Consider the following 21290-nt stretch of genomic DNA (forward strand, 5'->3'; position numbering starts at 1 on the left):
AAAGTGCTTTGGTGCATGATGATCCCATTTTTTTCTTTTCTTTTCTATCCAAGTTATTATCTGAACTTGGAACTTGGTGTCCTTGCTCATTAGATGTGAAATACCTGCAGAGAGTATCTCGAACTCAATTTCAACAATCAATTCCCAAAGGTTGAAAGATTCTTCCATTTTTATTGGCCTTTCCCAGAACTTTTACTTCGCTCGTTTCGGGGGCTTTTCTGGCACCAAGTTCCCATTTTTTCAGCTTGTTAGGCAATTTTTTCACTCGTCGCATTCACCGATTCCGTCAGATTGGCCAATTGACTGTCCAAAACACTTTCGTTTGAATCCCTCGCATGACGGTTTTGAAATGGTAAGCAGTTTTGGGCCAAAGGATGCTATAGATTCAAGAGAGAAAACCTTTTACGGCGTAATGTTCCAAATTAAAACTAAAGTGAACCCAGCATTTCTTCCCGGGAATTCACCTTCATCAAGTGAGTTCAATTAATGTATTATGCTTTTTTTTTACAAAAGACTACTAACATTAATGGGCTTTAGCTACGGAGTGGAATGGATTTTCTTTACAATATTGTCAAGGATGGGTCGAGTATCCCTCTCAAAATTCTCATACACATTGCTGGCTCTAGCGTGTCAAAAAATTGTGTCGTTTCCATCCTTTTTTTTTGTCTCATACGAAGAATGAAATGGTCCGTCAAATCCAAGAGATGGAGATCCTGTCAGCTCTGATTGCCATTCTCTCTAGTTTTACCCCTGCAAGCCAGGAATCATAAACTAGATCTGTTCCAACCGTAGTACATCGCGGATCTTTCCATCCACCCACTCGGGTACGCACCCACCCACCGCTGTACCGGGCAACAACTTACATGCATATATTCATATGCAAGTACGAACAGGGCCTCCCCCTCCCCTCCCCAAGTCATTCGTTCCTTTGTCTATCGTCTTGTTCGCAAGGCATTCATGCCTGCTTTTTTTATTGGATCTCTCTTTTCTATTTTGTCCCTCTGGTGTGTGTGGACTTGGAAGGCGGCATTTTCTGCTTGAGTTGGAACTGATCTTGTGTGGCATATGTCCATCATGACTCATGAGAGAACTCTCGCACTACATCAGGTCCGAAGAGTCCATATCTCTATCTTTCACTTGGCACATGATCTCGACCAGCTTGGAATGAGAGTGGCTGTAAGAGGAACTGATGAACACTCCTCTTTCTCCCAAACCCCTGGCCGCCAACTTCACCAGATGGAATGAATGGTCTGGCCCAGTTCCAGGTCCAGGTCCACGAGAAAAGGCCGTCCGTCATAAGAGACCTTCTTGCATCGGTGGAATTGAATTATTGCCTACACAACCCCACTCACATATTCCTGTCTGTGTGCGAGCATTGCCAGCAATGCCATCATTAGCGCGGGGCTTGAAAAATCTGGGGGAACACATTTTCTCGTTCCAAGACCGCCTCACTCTGAAATATCATTATTCAAGGCGAGGCCCTATTTTCCTTCGTTGACAAAGGGCCCTAATAACACCACCCGGAACCAATTCGCTCTTTATTTGTGCCAAGCGATTCCAACTTGTTGGTGAGAGGGCCTGGAACACACTAGCAAACTTGCTGACAAGTAACTGGATTGTGAGGGATCAGTCTCATGAGAGTTTGGCAAGGATGGCAGAGACGCAAAGTTGCTGCGTCATTTCCAACTTTTATATTATTTGCCGTATCAACTTTGCTCAGCATCCGACCTTCCGTCAAGGGTCTGTTACCTTGTTCCCAGACTTGACTTGATTTAGGAGAACACGAGAGGGATCCAAGCCACTGCTAAATCAAAGGCTTTGGTTCAGGCTCATGCCAATAAAGTTGGTCTTTTGATGGAAACCTGGGCCAAATAAATAAAGCTCAAATAAACATATTTGCCCATGCTCCCGAGGGATGCACCAATTTCAAAATCAGACCCAAGATTGAGTTGAGATGCATTTTCCTTGCTGACAAATTGGGAGATTCATGAAGAAGAAACCCTTAGAGAGGATGGTATTGTGGCCTGTTGGGAGATGGCACCCTCGTTTGATTAAGATGCATCCACGTTTTGATATTTCCGACCAACAGAATCTCTCTCTCTCTCCCTCTCTATGAGGATTTGAAGCCCATTGGGCAGTTGAGCTCCCGAGATTCTGCAACTGACTTTTTCCCCTCAACGAGTTGACATATCATGAGCAATGAAAATGGATGACACGATGATAAAAACGCTAATCTCTGCTCTATTCAGATATCACTTCGAGCGTCACGCTTGTCCCGTCAGGATCCAAAATTTGTTCCTCCGCTAACCCACCCTTCGGACCAACCAAAGTTCTGTCACTCGCTCACTCATTGAGGGATTAGTTTGAAACTGACACAGGGAAATGAAGAGCGAAAAACGTCCATGGATATCACTTGGTTTGTGAGTAAAAAAACAGGAGAAAGGGAAAACAAAAAATCTTCAGGGGGTTTCGCAAGCCCAATCTACGTCACGCCAAGATGTCTTAGAGTGATGGATGGAAAGAGACCGCAATCTTGATACAGAATTAGGGCCTATAGAGAGCAGCAGCTTCTGTCAAAAGATCTACTTCTTCTGGTCCTTAGGGGCTACTTCCAAGGCTTGGCTTGTCAATGAGAGCCATCCACGCTGATTGTGGTTACTTAACCTCGACGTTTCTCCTAGCGCTTCCGTTTGGATTCAAGATTTGGATTCAAGAGATCTATATGAAACAACTTTCGGGTCTCAGGTCTGGCGGCCCTTGGGAACAACCCGAGTTTTGCGTCGTCTGTCGTGAAACAAAAGTGTTCTTTTTTGTCCATGGGGGGTCCAAGGTCCTTGGAGATGGTCAGTGAGGAAAGCGTCAACCTGCAGATTGAACAGTTCCCCAGTTACTTGTCTCTCTTAATCAAACACTGTGAACCAGAAGTGAATTAGCCTCCACCTAGTGTGTGTGTATGTGTATGTGTACCATGGCGAGCATCGTCACGAAGAGAAAAGAGTCTGGTTCCACAGCCCTTGGGAGGGAGTCAAAAATACCTGAGATGTACGTATGAACGGGTTCCCTGAGGACGGAGATCAGAGGTGTGAATGCGAATGGTAAAATGCTTGAGAAGCAATGGTCTTCTAATGAATGTTTGATGGCACCCAAAGCCTCTGCTTTCGACATGATCCCCACACACGCACGGCGTCGGCCGACCCACTCTATGCATTTGTGCAATCAAGTGCAACAACCTCGGTCATCCTGCTTTGTGCAGCAAGTTATGAGTGGAAATAACTTTAGCGTAGAAAGCCAAGACAAAATAATTGGACGCAAGATTGCGGTTTTCAGAAGCCTTGATTGCGCTAGCCTCGTCGGGTCCATCTCCATCAAGGTAGTTCATTCCTTGAAGAGCTCCCATAAATGGAGTTGTTGTCGTAAACCTCATATCATGGATGGACATAAATGGCATTCGCCTGTCCAAGAGCCTCCCCTCGCTCTCCACCCACCTAACCACCCACCCACCAGACACATCTTGGGCACTCTCCCATACATGTACTTCAGTTAGTCAACCCAGTCTAAGGCCAAGCAATGCCCATTCCGTGTGGTTGGTCCCGCTGCTATTGTTGTTTTTCTTCTCGGTTGTAATGGTTGGTAGTGGTGAGGATATGATCGGAGCAAAGAGCTGAGAACTCTTTCTACATTTGGAGAAGGCCAAAGGGGTAATGGATTATTGTCGCCTTGTCAAATGCAAGATCGCTTCTTTTCCCAGAAAGTTCTTTCATCGACCGCGAGAGAGAACAGACGTGATCTAGCACGACTACAATGACTCGAAGAAGCTATTCTCTTGAAGAGACACAGTTATGTCCACCAATAAAGGTAGGTACCTAATTGCCAAACCACTGACATTCAGGTTGTCTCGGGAGTTTTGCCGGAGTGTGCTAAGGGATGGAGAAGTTGGAAGGACGGAAGGAACATGTGCCTGTGGAAGCAGTTTTTGGGTTGCTTCGCCATGAAGTGCCACATCACGATTCTAGTCTCTAGCCTCTCTTTCTCTGACCAAAAAGCTCTCCATCTATCTCAACAACTCCGGATTCCTCAGTTGATATAGTATGCTACCAGCCTCGAGAAACTGAGGGAAGAGCAGGGCTCTTTTTGGGAGGGGGAGGAACTACGTGGCTTGCATTTAAGATCGACGAGAGAATTCCTTTTCATCTGAACTCATGGCAAGAGCCATTCCATCATTCTCTTTCAGTCCATCTGTCGAGAGGTTTCGGGATTTTTTCCCATTATGCAACTCTTCTCTAGGTTTAAGTGCATGCATGGTTAACACAAGGTACAAAAGATCTCGTTGTTTCGATTCGGGTGGGGACCGCGTAGAACTTTTTGTGGTTTAAAAATTAAATGGCCTTCAAGTTGAACGAATTTTTCACCTCCCAAGATACATCCACTTCCATCTTAATTTCACACTTGTGGGAGATGAAAAGCAACCCTAGGCGAGAGTGCTCTTTTCTCTAATGCATTAGTTTTTCGAGTACACCTGTCCATTCGAACGTTAAGTAGCGATATTGGCTTTGACACGTTGTCCACTGAATTTATGGTGAACTAAGAGCATGCCAATAATGTAAAATCTACTCTGAAGAAGCATTTTTTTTGGTACTCAAGGGATGCCACCAATTTCGGAGCCAAGATTGAGCTCTTCTTACCTTTTTGTGTTTGCCTTGAACAGACACGAGAGTAGCAAAAATAGCCACTAAAACTAGCACTTTCATGGTGAGTTATTTTCCAAAACTATCTTGTCGATGGTTGCTATTGTTTTGAATGGGGCCTCAACGATTGATGAGGGCTGGGTTGGTTGATTGGTTGGTTGGTTATTGGTTGTTGTTGTGGAAGTCAGCAGCGCACTCTCTTTTTTCTATTAAGTAAGCTGCCCTTGGAGCAAAGACATTCCACTTGGTTGATTCACTTTTAGGGCTCGCCTCAGTTCCTGTTCGTCATTCTCCCATTTAGATGCCATTTTTACCTGGCTCCGCGAACTGGATTCAAGCTGACTCCAAAGTGTGCAGGTGATGCCTCAGACCTTCTAGACTTGATCGTCATAGCCCACATTTGCCTTTGGCGGGGACTACTACGTCTCATGCAAAGGTGGCAACAAGAGTGAGGATGATACGAGGAATAATGATAATGATAGGGGACTGGATGTGGAACATTTGAATGCCCTCCGAACCGGATTAGCACAAGTAAACCCAATGGATACCTGCGTTGTCCGTTCGGAGGCTGTTTTGTAACTGAGACATCGTTTATGGGACATTCACAGAATACGAAGGAACCAAAAGAAGAGGAAGGAGAAGAAGAAGAAGACCGTTTTCTTCCGCCTTTTCGAGCCTTGTCTTCATGTGAGCGAGCGAGAGTGGCGAGCAAGCTCAGAGTCGAAAAGGCCGTGGAGGAACGCCAAAGGAGGGAGGGAGGGATAGAAGGAGAAGAAGACGAAGGAGAGGACGAAGGAGCAGGAGAAGGAGTACGAGATGAGAGTTACAGCATGAGAAGGAAGGGAAAAAGGCTGTTCAATCTTGGCGGATGTAGCCTTGTATCCCAGTTTGATCTTCATTCAAGTCTTTCTCTCACTTTGCGTAGACTGAAAGGAACCAATGTATGTAAGCCAAGACGAGGAGGCATTTCGCGTGTTCCGCCTCACATGCAGACCTCTCTCCTTGTTCTGGTGTTCCTCCTTCGCCTCCTCCTCCTCCTTCTTCTTCTTCAAAGAAGATGCTGTCTTTGTCATGAAGAAAAAGAAACAGCAATTGGCCTCCATTTGAGAGCGACAAACATTCCACCACCTGTGAGCCAGCCTTACCTCGCTTATCCACGGCCCTATTGCTAACATTTATCTCGCACTCGAGCCAGACTTGGCCGTCACTCTGATCCTCTTTTTATACCGAGGACGTATTAGTAGAAAATCTTCGGACTTGAGTTGATCCCAAAGGATTTCTTTGTCTTCCGGATATTGAGCGCAAAATGAGATGTCCTCGTGCCAAAAGCGACTTAAACAATCGATTTGATTCGGCTTGTCTGGCTTCTTCCGAACGAAATGGACCCCCGACTATGAAACCTTTCGTCGGCTCCCATTTTTGCTCCTCATGAGTTTGTCAATCCCATCACCAGAGCCTGAACTCCTGGGGATGGATTGGAAAAGTTGCCAAAAGCCACGCATTATGTTCCAACTAATGTTCGTTGAAGGGGTACATTGTGAGCACTAAAGACTTGCTCGCTCACTCGCTCACTCAAGGACATAAAAGGACAAAAATCAATTTTGCAAGTTGAAATGCATGTTAAAGGCCATAAGCCCCGGCAATGACAAGCCCATAAACGCTGACTCTCTCACAAGGGTTCATGGCCTATAGGGAGAGGCAAAGGTCATTAAAGCTGATAAATGATTATAATGAGACATGTGGTCCCTCTTTTGGGCGTTGAACATACATCAAGCTTTCATGTCCCAAAGTGGCCCCATTGCCCCATTGTGGATCCAGGGCCCCGATCTTATACATTCGTAATCACATTGCACGATTCAACCACCTAACAACCATGCAAATCGGGCTTGACCACACTGACTCATATCATGGCAACATGAGCTCCTGACTTTGGCGACAAACTATGCGCATGCCAAATGGCTGGATCTTTCAATGGAAGTGGAGCTAGTTGAACTATTCCATTAGTTTAATGGCTTTTCATAAGAATGCCTGAACCTGTGAAGCACATTTCATATTTCTCTCCCCTCGGTCTGTTTGCTTCATGGTGTGTGTCTCTGCATTTTGGGTGGTTGATGTTGGTACTGGTGGCGGTGGGGGCTCATCCACCGTAACACAATCTTATTGAGTGTATGCGTATTACGAACGTCTCGGCTGTGAGGGCACAGATGTGCATAAAGTGGACAACACGCCAAGGACTCCAAGGATGTCAGGGAACTGGATATTCGTCGCAAGTTCTTGGTAGTAGTGCTCGCCGAGAGAGAAAGACAAGTAAAAAGGTTGGGGGAGGGAGGTCTCTCGTTTCTACGACTGTACGTACCTACATATCCACTTGGTCTTTCTCTCTCCCAATATGATGGTTTCTCATTTCCAAGGCCATTACATGTAAGTAGATTCAACTTGACTGCGTTGGTGGTTCAACGACCCAAGTTTGGGAACGAACTTGTACAGTTAGGCTCCATCAAACAGTCTATTCATGACTTCAGACGTCGTTGGTAGTAAATGGATGCTCAAGGCCTTCCCACGTGGTGTATTGCATGCGCTACAACCATAACGCCCTTTAAGGTCATAAAAAACAGTCGCTTTGGGCTTTTCAATCCGCATCCCGGTCCTGATTTTTGATCGTTGTTTTGATTGCTGGAGCTACCTACGACTTCAGGGGAGCCAAGGACTGATTACCAACATGGTGGGATCAGACGGAAGAAAAGCGTAAGCCCTGTGTTGGAAATCATTCGAAAAAGAAGTTTCCCTTGGCATATCAAGATGGCAAAGTTCGTCCGATTCAGATCACATTTGGCTTCGTATATCTTCATTGGGCCAGGTTTTTGATCCCAAGGAAATCGTTCTTCCTCTTTTACGGGATGTGCTTCAACCATTTTTCGTTATGGTTCATTGCTCTTGAAGACTCATTTCTGGAGAGAATCTTGTGAACAATCTTAAGATATAGGTCGAGAGCCACTACGAGCAAACTTGAGATCTTACGCTAAGCGTACAAACGCATTGAATCCCGCCAACAAAGACCTCTGTAGTTCGTGGACGGGACAGTGAACTTGGTCGAGATTTTCTCTCATCGGTCGATTCAAATCCCAATAACAATGAGAAATGTGAAAGGCTTGATTCGACCAAGGCTTCTCCCAAAAGTTTCAGTAGCTCTTCGATTGGGCACTTCATTGTCAAAGGGCCTTCAAACACTACCTTTGTTGCCCGTCCAAGCATCCCAGAAGTCCTTATCTATTGGCGTTGCAGACTTGCTTGAATTGGGAAGAAAGGGGGAGAAATTCGGAAAAGACGGATAAGGTCGGTCAGTGACTGACTTGGGGCTCTGGGTTAGGTTGATATTCAATCCGATGGGAATGAAAAAAAAAGTTTATTCGCTGGGTTTTTTTTTCACTCTCGGTTGGGAAGTCTGCAGCAAACGGAATCGACCTCCCCATTGTAGTGGGGCTCGACTATCAGGGCCAAGTTTTCCTATTCCGGGTCATCACTCATGGTTGGGTACGTACCATATCAGAGATGCTATTCCACTTGATTCGTGGATTAAAGATTACTGATTCCAGGCACTCAGAAACTGGGCGAATGAGATGTTGTTAGTAACCGAGGTGAGCAGAGAGAAATAATCACATATCGGAATCGGAATCTCATCGTTAATTGCAATTGCTGCGGTAAGACACTTGAAGTGAACGGAAGCGTTGGCCGAACCTCGTGTTCTAATGATTATGTCCTCGAAACGAGGGGAAGGATGACTTGCCAAGTCTAGAGCCCTCAAACCCCCGGTTCGCCCCCATGGCTCTGGATCTCGAGTGAAAGAAAGCGAAAACAAATTCAATATCATTTTTCAAAGGGATACGTATCACTCGATTGAAAAGGAACTTCTTGCACCAAGCGATTTCGGGCGATTCTCTGAGGCGAATCTGTTCTCACTGCGAGAAACAAACCCAAGCAACCTTGAGCATGCCAGAAATTGCTCGAGATTGCGTTACGAGATGGAAGGTTTCCTTCTCCAGCCAGTGTATAATCATGGATTATAACGCGAAGGAAACCATAGCTGAAAAATTCAAGCTCGGTCTTTTTGTTATCGGATTATCTGACTGACTGGCTTTGTCCGTTGGTAGATGTGGTGGGTAGTGATTTCAGAATTCCCGCCAACTTTTTTCCCCCAAGTCAGCACCCATCTCAAACTGGAACACGAGGACAGGACTACGTTCTAAGGCCAATCGCCAATACGATGAGAATCTGTATCAGCCTCAAAGTTTGTTTCTGTCCCAAAGACAAGACTGACCTTATTTCCTCCCTTTCCGCCAAAGGTAATTGATAAACGAGCTCCGTCTGGTTGGCAGTCAAACAAATCTCACTCTGACAATTTGAGCCTTCAAGCGAAACGGGTGGTCGATTCTCAGTTGCTCGTCTTTGTCGACCAATTACTCACAGCTTAAGATCAAGATCCAGACATGGAGTTGAATGAAAAAAAACACACACCTAGCTACATCACAATCCTTTTACGACTTGAAAACTGCGCAAACGAACAACCTTCTTGTGGCGCGTGCTCTGAGAGTTCAACCGTCTCTTTTAACAGAAGACTTCCCGCCCTTTTTTCCCGCTCAAACTGGTCGCTGATTTCATGACGGAGTGAGATTTTTGTTTGTGCGGATGGAATTTAGGGTGATGGATGAAATGAAAACAAAGGAAACTTTTCCAATTGCGAGAATCTCCCCGAGGAACAAGGGCAGACGTATCCTTATTTCAATCTTCCTTGGACGGAATTGAACCAGAGCACAATCAGACGGTAATTCTTTTCTAACGAAAAGGAAGGATCATGCAGAGAAGGCTCGTGACCACCCTGGTTATTGCTTGTTGTGTCCGACGGCCGTTCCCAAACTCTTCGAAGTGGAGTGAATCTTTTGGCCTTAATCTGCCGGTCTTTTCATTCCGGGCTGACAAATGGAATGGTGTGACAGAAAAGTTGTCCCATTTCAAGGGATCCCTTTTTTGCTGCCATTCTCCTCCTTCGGTGTTGTGCTTCTGCGATACGGACGGTGTTGTAGTTTGTACGGATTGGGCTCTCCAAGCAGGAGTCAAAGTCATATACTACTCAAATGGTGTTCCATCTTGTTTCAGATCTAAAGGGGAGGGAAAAAGGTTCATTGTAGGCTGTTATACGAACTACAAAGAGACACACGGTCTCTTTTCAAAGTTCAACCATTTTTAGCTCCTGTTCTAATTAGCTTTTAACAAAGACAAATGGGGCCTCATCTTCATGGCAGAAGCCCCTCTTTCTTCTTTAACTTGTGGATGATGAATTCTTTTAGATCTTGAACATACTCGTCGTAACTCGTATTCGTTTGTGGAGAATGATGCATTACTCAATCTTGCTCCTCGGACTTGAGAGTTGGAGAAGTACGTAAACATCCTCATTATGGAATGGTGGGATGGATCTTCCCAAACCTCAATGGTTTTGTTGGGAAACTCTAGGAGTCTCGTCGTTTCCAAACAATTAACTAATAAAGCTTCCTCATGCGTTAACATAGCCCTTTCGAAGGGCCTCCAATTCTAACCACCAACATTTGTTCGGTGAGCCCAAAGAAACCTCAGAACATGTCCGTGCCATCATGGAGGCCGTTTCTCTGGCCCAGGTTTCTCGTGCAGAGTGCAATTGAAGCAAGCTATTTTCTTGAGGGTATTTTTCGCTTTCTGGTGTTCATCTCGCCGTGCCTGGTGTATATGCATACATATGGGTCGATGCGGGAGTGTGTTGTCTGACATTGTATTCTGATTTACTTTCCTCATTTACATATATCTAGAATTCCTCTGAGGGTACCACCACATACTCGGTACCACACAACCACCACAGAACAAAAGGATGTCCATTCGAACAGAAGGAGAAAAATCCGAAAGTGCCTGACTTCCTTCCAATCTCTTGAAGAGCTAGAGGGATTTCGTTTGGTTTCTTGAGTGATAGCCAGTTATTTCTCTTAGACAGTTGTTTTCGGGGACCATAGTGCGATTCCCTGAAATAGAAGACTGGAACTGATTTCTTTGGTTTTCTGCTCTTTTTCCAGATTGCATTTCATGAACTCAACCCCTTTCCAATGCGAACCATCAACCACAAAAGAGAGCACCATTACAAATTGCTCGAGGTAAGTGAAAAGAAGAAAAAGCTCACTGCCGTTCAAGTTGAAATCTCAGAAAAGCTAACGTATTATCATCTATCTTTGTCACGTTCGTCTTGGAACACCACCCCCTCCCCCATCCATTTTGAATTTCTTGGAATATAAGGTAATGCTTATCGGATTTATGTGAGACATGACCGAAATTAATGCTACATTTTATTCTCGAAGTTTTTAAATAGATACAAGAGACAGAGATTGGGCATATGAAGTCTTAGTTAATGAAAAAAGGTTTACAAATATTGTTGCAAGATCAAATGACGGAGTAAATACAATTGAAAGTTTTTTGCCGAACATGTCCAATCTTTATAGTCGGTCAGTCCTTGTGATCTTCTTGCTCAAGTTCCCATAAAATGCCGACCTGTCGAAAAAAAAGAGAGGATGGTTTCAGGGGTAAAAGGCATTATGTACACAGTAAATTTCCCATTGTCACTGATCGAGTTCATGCGAACCAATGTTGGCTTTCTTTTGGTGCAGTAAGTGCTGATGCCACTGAAGAGAGAGTAGAGAAGTGTATACGTTTCATCCATCTTTGTGTAACCGTCAATGCTTTCAAGAGGGGACTCCGGTCACACCACGTTTTCCTGGGAGTCATTCCTTGTGTTTTAGGTTCGTTCTTGGTTCTTGTTGTCAGTGAGATAATTGATCACCCTATATGGTTCCGTTTCTCTTGATGACAGATATGCTCGTTGTGAAACAATGACTGTTCCTGGTGATAAAAGTGATTGCACCAAAATAATCCATAAAATGCTTGAGATGAACAACCTTGACTGGAACTTTGATTCAAATCGTATCAGGTGCTACGATTTGGAACTTGACCTCAATTGGGATGAATGAAATAAAATCCCTAATATGATAGTCTCAAATAAAGAACCCTTCAATTACTGTCTGGGGACTAGTTTCCTTTCTTTAACGTTATCGGTTGGCCCGATCATGCAGTTCCACAGTCCCAAGCCCAGGGAATCATTTTGATGATCCAGTGTGGAGCAATCTGGAACAAGCTTTGAATTATTCGAAGCACTCGGTCTGCAGTGGTGGAATCCGAGACACACTTGCCATGATTGTATTGGGGATTCTGATGTCCTTTGGTGCCAATTTGTTTTGAACGAAAAGTGAAGCAACTGTCCGCGAAAAGAACCAAGGTGATCCCAAGAAAAAGACCAGATTCTATCTCGCGGCCAATAGTTGTCGAACATTTTTGTGTATTGCAAATTGAACCTGAATATGAATGTATGAATAAATCAGAATGGAGCAAATTGGTTGTAAGAAACACAGTCCTAGCCCAGGGCTGGTCCTTAGCCAAATCTTGAAGCTACTGCAGTGGATGTGACGTTCTGTGAATGTTCTACATCCTCTCGACGTCCCCAATGTGTCGTCATCTTGAATAACTGGAGGCAGGTTTCATAGTCAAGTGAGATAATATTATGCCCAGTTCATCCCATCAAAAGGTGTCTGGGCAACACTGCACTCTCTCTTATTCGATTTGGCTTTGAGGATCAACCAAATTTGCTGGTCATGCTCAGAATGAGTTCTTAAGTCTGATGACTGGCTTTCCCGATCCAAAAAATTACCTCCTTGAATTTGTTTCCTAGTGGACAAGAGGAAAGTTTAAGTGTCCACATAGCCCATAGGATGTAGCTAATGCCAATGGTAGCCGCAAAGTGTCCGGGATATCCACAGCCATTTGAGACGTGACAAAAGGATTGGAAGATCAAAAGGATTCGTACACAAAGGAGAGATTTAATTTGTCTTTCTTCTGGTGTCTCTAACCAACTGTGAAAAGGTCCGATTGGACCCAAAGAAGTTCGCTCGCTGTTGGACAAAAACATTTCCACTTTGATTTGGGTCCACCATTCAGCCTTAGCCACGCCCTCCTAATCGCGACCGTGAGAGTGAATGGTTAATGTACCTGGAGAATTGCCTCTTTGAAAATGCCAGTAACGGAAGCTTTTTAAACCTCGAAAAATGGCAAATAGAAATAGCCAAGATTGTAAATAAGTTGGCAATTATGACCAACAAACGCAAATATTACACTTAATGGCTCTCTCTTTGCCTTTTTACTTGACCTGACTCTAGTAAAAGACCGGCAAGTCCGGCAAAAACTCAGAGGACTCGTCCCAGTACAATTACAGTACAGTTATAGTACTAGTACAGTACTAAAATACTTGCTTTATTTTGTCGATTCTCGCATTTATCTACATGCCCGTCAGAAAAGATTTGTTGATCCAAAAAGGATGAGAAATGTGTCTTGAGGCCACATATTTGATGAAGTTGAACAACTCACCCAATCTTTTCTAGAAAATTGATTTTCATTTTTCTCATTTTCGGAGCAAGAAAACTCTCCGCCCTTCGTTTTTCCTCAAAATTTGATTTTGGGTGATATTCGACTGGCTTTGGAGCAAAAATTTCGTCACTTTAGCCAAACCAACAGAAAAACAGGTTTTTCAAATTCCCAAAAATTCAATGCATTTTGGCCAATTATCATGACAATCAATGTTTTACTTAACATTAAGGCCATGTAGTTGCTAGGCTTCATTGACAGTGACAAGTACCGTTTAAAAGACTTTTTCCCTTGTTTTTGTGAACCATTCTTCAATTTTGCCCCTCTTTTTTGATTTTTCACACAATTTTGATCATCCAAAGAGAGGTTTCGGGCTCAAATTCATCAATTTCAAATCACGATGTGGGCTCAATAGATTTTGACACATTTTAAAAGGCCCCGTCCCAAAAAAGAGGATTGCCGAGACCATGACTTGTAATAAGTGGCTAATGACCCCATGCAGATAGTTGAAGACTCCATGGGATCCCAAGTGGACCATTGGCTCGGGTCCCATATTCTTCCATTCCATCTGGGTCGTCCCTTTTCCTCATTCATTCTTCATTGCTGTGGGGCGTTCTCTTCTCATTCATTGAGGTTCACTTTTCTTTTGTGAGTATCAGTTACCATTCATTTAGTCATGCAGCTTCGGCTTCAGCGGTTAAGGTCAATGAGTTCTTGCACTCCATTAGCTTCTTAGTCCCCTTCTCATCTCCGAAACGATTCTCGAGCTCAATGGTTCTATCTATTTGAGAATAGACCCTCCCCGGAATTTGGGTTTGATTATTCTACTGTATATTTTTGTCATGTTTCCGAGGATATGAAGAAGATTGCGGAAGCGATTATATTACCCTTGATGTTTCTTCAGATCAACGAATTGTTGCTCCCAGAAGTTGGGTTGGAAGAAATTAGCACAGGAAATGGCTGGAATAGGATTTCCCCTCCCCCAACGAAAAAGAAAAGAGATAATACATCTGCAAATGGGCGAGGCCGTGTTTTCTGCCGCAAAGATTAAGACATAAAAGCGATCGAAAATGGTCCGTAAAAATATCCTGACGTCTTTTAAGAGATAGCGATTGGCACGCCAGGCACCAGCATTGTTAGCGATGATCAATATCGGTTTCATCAATATTGCTACAAGCGAGCTCTTTCATCGTGTAGCATCCATCCCTGACGCACAAGCAAGGTTTTGGACGAGGAATCCATGTGCGCAGATGTGTTAAAGGTGCATGATGTTAGAACGGGGAACCTAGAACCATCCTGCATACTGTGCAGTTGGCAGCACTGCATTCACCAGCCATCTCGACAAATCAGAGTGACCGCATTTGATATCGATTCCCATCTCAGACTAGGCCTCTATCCTACGCCTCACTGGCTCTATTCACAGATATAAGATTTTCCTCGTAGGTCTCTTTCTTGACCCGGACACGGAGGTTGAACTTGAGGTGGTAATCTCAAGCCCAAGAGGTCCGAAACAACCAAAGCTATATATTTATATTCTTTTATCCTCCATCACTCCTCCAAGTCTTGACTTCCATTGGGTTGGCAGTCTTTTCAATATCTGAATTCAAACATGGTTCAAAGTCCAATCTAGAAGTCTGGTGGTCCGTGGACTTTTCGATCTGTTTATCTACCGATAGTTGTTTTGATCCCATAAGTGCTTAGGGCCCTTAGGACAAATGACAGTGGTCGTCTGGAGATGAGATGAGAATGTGAGGGGGGTTTCAAATGGAACAAAGAAACCGTCCAGATCTGGATCGTGTGGTGGGTGGGCCGTGAGGAGAAAAAGATGGCCGAAATAAGGGCCCTCCCCAAACTCCAAGCTGTCCCACCCTTTCCCCGAGTTAATCCCCAAACTTCCAATAAGCATATAGGTGTTATTGATTTTCAATACTAACTCCATCCCCCGACGTTGTTTCACTTGAGAGCGACCAATATCGGTTGCAATCGCTTGGTGTGATGGGGACTGGATGTTCCATAAAACCTGCCTCCAAGCCAAGGAGAAGAAGAAGAAGGCACACACCGTCTCACTAGTTAATCATACTCAATATGCTGCGACACCGCTCTTTATTCCTCCCAATTCGAGCCTGATTTAGTAAGAAGCAAGTTGGATCATTCATATTGGTCCTCCAGCCAAACCAACCTGAAGGGAAACACTTGGGCCTACCATTCATTCGGTATACACTGTACTGTATGTAGGTTCTGTATGGGGAGGGTTTCGCAAATTGTTTAGCTGGAGTTTGGATAATTTGAGCTGAGGTTTTTCTCTCCTCTTGAGACGTTTTATGTTTTATATCAATTGCGCTGTCGATGTTGGTGGAGGGAAAAAACGCAAGACTCACTAAATCCATTTCCCAAATCGATGCCCATGTGTATAGTGATTGTTTTTCTGGGGCAAAAATCGTTATACCCCTATTTTTAAGAATGTGCACCGAGATCACCAGTAAGCATTTTGGATTCAAGGAAGTCAGGAACCCCATCTCCAATCATGGAACAAGTTTTATTCAATTCGAAACGTTTTTAGTGCAATTGAACCACTACCGATTTGTCCATTGGAATAGATGGCGAATTTGATTCAAATGTAGTGTTCTTTCAATCCAGTGAGTTCCGCCCGTACTTATCCCGATTTATTTCCTTGGAGCCTTCTTGGGCCCTTTATCATAGGTATGTCAAAGACGGATTACTTTCAGTTGCGCCCATTCGGCTCTAGTTCCCAAAAGATCTTTTTATACAATAGTAATTCTTGAATTTTTGTATGGAATGAAGGCATGATGGTGTTTGTGGTATACACTAATTCATTATCTTTTATCTTAGAGTGACTTACATGATATTCATGGGCATTCACATCAAATTGCTAGATACTTGTATAACTTCTTTTGTAGCCAAGGAGTGAAGCTTCCGAGAAATGCTTAAGGGATCAAAATACTGCCCCGTCAAAAATTATTATTGATTCGTCTTCAACGATTCAGTCAGAAGTCAAAAGTCAAGTTAACATACTAGAATATGGACCCCATATAAGGAGCCATTGGCCAAATGCATCACTCAAAAAAAGAAGATTCATTAGGGTGCTGTTTGTTTGCCTTCTCATCTTTTATGGATGCGATACCCTATGCTTACTAGAGCCTTTTCCCAAGTCATCCCCTCCATAAATTTAGATATGGAGAGCTGATGTGGTAATCTAGTAAATGGTTCAATTCAGAGACGGAAAGAAGGGATTCTTTCACTTCTCCATTCTCCTGATTTCCATGGAAAATTTAGCTCGTTTCTCAAAAGGTCTTAGGATTGAACCAGGGTTTTACTTAAAAAAGGGAAAAAAAGAAGAAAATGATCTCGAAGATCGATCTGAAAATTGATGTACGTAGATATACCTACATTGGTTAAAACTTGTAAAGTTCTGTCATACGGTTTACAATGAGTCTTGGAAAATTGTATTTTTGAGAAAGTAACATAGTTTAATACGCCCTGAAGGATGGCTGCTCTTGAATTAGAGATTGGTCATTACTTAGTAGACTGCAGATCTCCTTAACTCTGCTCGTGTTCACATTTTACGAGAGCATGAACATATTTTTCTGGCAAGCCTTGGGCCAATTACCAACAGACTCAAGTCATCGTCGCAGTCTTTATGGACAATTCATCAAGTCAAGTTGGGGCGTTATGCAAGCAAGCAAGCAAGGCAAACAAATATTCAACCTCATTGCATGAATAAAAAGTGGACTTTGAACAGATGTTATTTGACAAGCATCCCAATTGACTATCTCCTCTGAGATGCTCTCTATTGACTCAACAACGAGGACTGACAACATTCAAATAGAGACGCTTCATATTCAGGCCATTTGAAAAGATCCCTCCTAAACATACCACTTACTCTCAGAATCGGGAACAAAAAGAAGAAAGAAACTCAAACGAAGTTGAAAGTAGCCCAATTGTGTTTGGGAATGAATGTGCTCATACACATCCTCACACACACACACGCGCACTCATACTGGGTAAACTGTCATTTACATGATCTTGTTCTTAAAGCTTGAAGGCTCAGTCAAGTGAATGTACTCATACATAACATTCTCACTGGAATAAACGACACATTCTGAGCCATTGCCTCCGAGTTCCAAGAACAAAGAGCTTCCAAGAAAGTGAGCTTTCATTTTCATCAGACCGAACAAGAGGGTCTGTAGCTACTCCTAGAACTAACTGATTGAAGAACTCCTCGGTTATCTCTTTGCCACGTCATAAATCCCAAGGCGAGGCCTTAGACTCGGGCCCAAGCAGTGATAATAAAAATAATCACAATAATCATCTCAAACACTCGGTCTTTTACGTTCTAGGCTCAGAAGCGAGAATTGGAAGTCATCCGTCAAAACTATCGGAAGAATTCGTTGGCTCGATCCCTGCGAAGCTCACCGAATCTGGATCCCAAATTGATGATTGCGCCCGTGGTTTTGCTCTCGAGTGAAACGGGTGGAGGTCCAGGTGGAGGTTCCATGGGTGGCAGCGATGACGAAGACGACGAGGAAGAAGACGAGGAGGTCGACCACGACAAATGACTTGATGTATAAAATGTTCCATTGTCCCAATAGACCAAAGCACCCACCTTCATTATCGTTCCCCATAGTACCCCATGTGATTGACAGATTGTTACACATCATCCAGGTGATTGGTCAGATTGAGATTAGATTCCCGATTTTTAGCTTGATTTCCTTGAGACGCTGTTCGAAATACATTGATTGGTCGTCGTACTTAGTCCATGTTTGGAGCATATCTCCCAGGTGGAGCCACTGTGCCGCTTTTCTATATGGACCATTTAACACCAACAGCCTGAAAAAGAGGGGGAATAAAAGTAACATAAATGTTAATATTGCACTGCTCATCCTCTGGTCCACGCTATATGTAATAAGAAACAAAAAAAAAAATATGGATATGAAATATGTGTGGGAGTGGCGAATAAAAGTTTAACGTTACCACCAAAAAGCATCCGGCGGAAAATTTGTTGACGGTAAACTATGGTCGGAAGACATAACCACAAACAATCCACTGACTTTTTGTCGAGGAGCTGGTTTTTTCTCGGGATGGAGCCGAAAGGCTCGACTCAAGTAAGACTTCTATCTAGCCTTGCTAAGTAATAACCCTAAATATGAACGGGTGGCTCCGATGCCAGATCTCGCCGAGATTCTCGACATAGCCACAATCCTTTGACCCGTTCCCGAATTGCCCTCTTCAGAGTGAAAGTTTCCACGAAGATGGAGGCAAAACTTGTACCTTCTTCGTTTTATTTATGACAAGCCAGGCCTGGAGAGGAGCTCAGGAAATCATTGCGACTTGCTTATGGAACATCAGAAAAAGTGGCAATTTCCCCTCAGACATGATATTGTCCCCCTCCCCCCGGCACATCCGAAGCTCTTTGAGCATACAAGCATGTGTTTATGCTAAGGGTGAGCAGGTGAAGTATGGAATCCTGATGATCTGCAGATCAATCTTTAACCACTTGGTAGTAAGGTCAGAATGTAAACCTAGAGACCGAGCAAATGGGCATGTGCCGAGAAAAGCAACCAAAAAAGACCAAGAAGACATGCATTCCATCTCATCCCTTTTCTCAAGAACGAACGCGAACACCACATACACTGCAGTATACGTACAGTCAAGGTTTTAGCTTCATCTGAGCGTCATCCAATGTGGAACACGAAGAGACTGTTACAAAGAGTTCCTTGATTCATCCTGGCAAACTTGGGGAAAGTTTGCACAAATCTATAGTGCACCTTTTACGTTCCGTTTAAAGAGAATCCGGTACGACCTCGAGCAAAAAAAGGAAGGGAAATCACTTTCACGACATTTCGGCCTCTAAACATGGAGCTTGTATCTGGGGATCAGCAAAACAGGGGAATTGTTCCTTCAAGACATGTGGTATATTTGCGTGCTAGAACGAATTGGTTCTCTGTGCTCTCGGGAATGGCTCAATGAGCAGAGTGGTTTCGGTTCACGGCGAGGACAGATATCTGTGCTAATCCTCATGCCTCGGGAAATCGTTCATATTCAAGCCGGCCAATGTGGCAACCAGATAGGTGCCAAATTCTGGGAAATCATCTCGGATGAGCATGGCGTGGATCCTAAAGGCTTCTATCAGGGCGACTCGGACCTCCAAATCGAGCGGATTGAAGTGTATTACACAGAAGCGAGCGGTGGTCGGTATGTTCCGCGGTGCGTGTTGGTGGACCTCGAACCGGGAACCATGGACTCTGTCCGATCCGGTCCCTATGGGCAGATCTTCCGGCCAGACAACTTCGTTTTTGGCCAATCTGGGGCAGGAAATAATTGGGCCAAAGGCCATTACACGGAAGGTTGGAAATCCTCTTTTTTTGAAGACCTGAACAAATATTAGTCCGAGATAAGAGATGAAAAGGATCGCTAATTGAGAGATGCACGCAGAAAGGGGGCTCTTGAGTGAGCTCCTTGTGAATACTTGAGGGTTGCTTTAAATCAATTTCCTTTGACTGGTGCATTGGTTTATTTTGCACACAAGGAACGAGGGGGGAAGGGTACAGAAAGAGAGAGAGAGAGAGAGAGAGAGAGAGAAAACCATCCAATGGATTCCAATAGTTACCATCGGAGTAGAGCACCTTCAAATATTCAACGGCCTTTGTGCATTGAAAGAGAATAAACTACAGTCAGATCTCAGTCTTATTGGATCAAGTTTTGCTCATACACTCGAGAGAGCATGCCTCGGTCCCTTTGGGAAGAGTTGAGGCCTCCAAGGGAACAACATTCATCTACCTTAGAGTACAAAACGGCTGACTGGTTGTCGAGTTCCATAGTCCTTCTCGTGGTACAGCACGCATGATGCACAATGTAACCTGGACCCCGTCTGTCTTTTTAGGCGCTGAATTGGTGGACTCGGTTCTGGATGTGGTTCGTCGAGAGGCCGAGGTTTGCGACTGTTTGCAAGGGTTCCAATTGACTCACTCATTAGGAGGTGGAACAGGTTCGGGCATGGGAACTCTCCTGATATCGAAGATCAGAGAAGAATACCCTGACCGGATCATGAATACCTACTCCGTGGTGCCTTCGCCTAAGGTGTCAGACACAGTTGTGGAGCCCTACAACGCCACCCTCTCCGTCCATCAACTGGTTGAGAATACAGACGAGACTTTCTGCATTGATAATGAGGCCCTCTACGACATATGTTTCCGAACCTTGAAATTGGCCACTCCCACGTACGGAGATTTGAACCATCTGGTCTCACTCACAATGTCTGGCATCACTACCTGCCTTCGATTCCCCGGACAATTGAATGCCGATCTCCGGAAGCTGGCCACCAACATGGTTCCCTTTCCGCGGCTGCACTTCTTCATGCCCGGGTTTGCCCCCTTGACAGCCAGGGGAAATGTGGGATACCGGTCCCTCACTGTGGCAGAATTGACTCAGCAAATGTTCGAGACGAAAAACATGATGGCGGCTTGCGATCCCCGCCACGGGCGATATCTAACCGTGGCGGCTATTTTTCGAGGCCGAATGTCCATGAAGGAAGTGGACGAGCAGATGATGAACATCCAAAACAAAAATAGCTCCTACTTTGTGGAGTGGATTCCCAGTAACGTCAAAACAGCTGTTTGTGACATTCCACCACGTGGTCTCAAGATGGCCGCCACGTTCATTGGAAATTCGACTTCAATCCAGGAACTGTTCCGACGAATCTCGGAGCAATTCACTGCTATGTTCCGTCGCAAGGCCTTTTTACATTGGTACACGGGGGAAGGCATGGACGAGATGGAATTCACCGAGGCAGAGTCAAATATGAATGACTTAGTCTCCGAGTACCAACAATACCAGGACGCTACCGCTGATGACGAATATGAAGAATATTCCGAAGAGGAGGAATACTAAAATGTTATCCCAAAATATGACAAGTGTGATCATCAGTACAGTTTATAGTAATTTAGTCTTAAGGGCCAACAATTTCAAGAAAATTTTCATTCCTATGTAAATAAACGCGTGAGTCATTTTTCGTCAGTCGTCATCTTAAGCAGTCGGTCCAGGTTTAAGACAACGATTTTCGAATCAATGTGTTCGTGGTTACCTCCAGGGCAAATTGACCCTCAC

General features: G+C 44.2%; 3 protein-coding genes across 5 annotated transcripts in view; 2 read left to right on the forward strand and 1 right to left on the reverse strand.

Moving 5' to 3' along the window:
• Positions 1-6147, reverse strand: part of LOC131886642 (uncharacterized) — an 18937-nt gene extending 12790 nt beyond the window's left edge. Inside the window, exon 1 of one of the 2 annotated variants that reach the window (XM_059235037.1) lies at positions 5831-6147. In XM_059235037.1, the coding sequence (XP_059091020.1) occupies positions 5831-5860 (30 nt within the window). In that variant the 5' untranslated portion in view covers positions 5861-6147. Of the gene's footprint in view, positions 1-4682; positions 5735-5830 lie in introns of those variants that run through there. The other variant, XM_059235036.1, reaches the window with a different exon arrangement.
• The window catches only part of LOC131886633 (TBC1 domain family member 2B-like), a 55915-nt gene extending 37980 nt beyond the window's left edge, over positions 1-17935 (forward strand). Inside the window, exons 13-14 of one of the 2 annotated variants that reach the window (XM_059235023.1) lie at positions 10778-10855; positions 11495-11736. In XM_059235023.1, coding sequence (XP_059091006.1) covers positions 10778-10855; positions 11495-11527 — 111 coding nt within the window. In that variant the 3' untranslated portion in view covers positions 11528-11736. Of the gene's footprint in view, positions 1-10777; positions 10856-11494; positions 11737-17524 lie in introns of those variants that run through there. The other variant, XM_059235022.1, reaches the window with a different exon arrangement.
• Positions 17936-18859: 924 nt separating this feature from the next.
• On the forward strand, positions 18860-21192 carry LOC131886637 (tubulin beta chain-like). The gene is made up of 2 exons (XM_059235028.1): positions 18860-19531; positions 20068-21192. The coding sequence occupies exons 1-2, from the start codon at positions 19093-19095 to the stop codon at positions 21072-21074; spliced, it is 1446 nt and encodes a 481-aa protein (XP_059091011.1). The 5' UTR covers positions 18860-19092; the 3' UTR covers positions 21075-21192.
• Positions 21193-21290: the final 98 nt, after the last annotated feature.

Source organism: Tigriopus californicus, chromosome 9 (genome assembly GCF_007210705.1).
Source record: "Tigriopus californicus strain San Diego chromosome 9, Tcal_SD_v2.1, whole genome shotgun sequence".
NCBI classification, from domain to species: domain Eukaryota; kingdom Metazoa; phylum Arthropoda; class Copepoda; order Harpacticoida; family Harpacticidae; genus Tigriopus; species Tigriopus californicus.

Excerpts from the sequence above, each read along its gene's own strand:
- LOC131886637 (XM_059235028.1), top strand. The coding sequence starts at position 19,093 with ATGTGGTATATTTGCGTGCTAGAACGAATTGGTTCTCTGTGCTCTCGG. Across the intron at positions 19,532-20,067 it reads CAAAGGCCATTACACGGAAG|GCGCTGAATTGGTGGACTCG; the intron begins GTTGGAAATCCT and ends CTGTCTTTTTAG.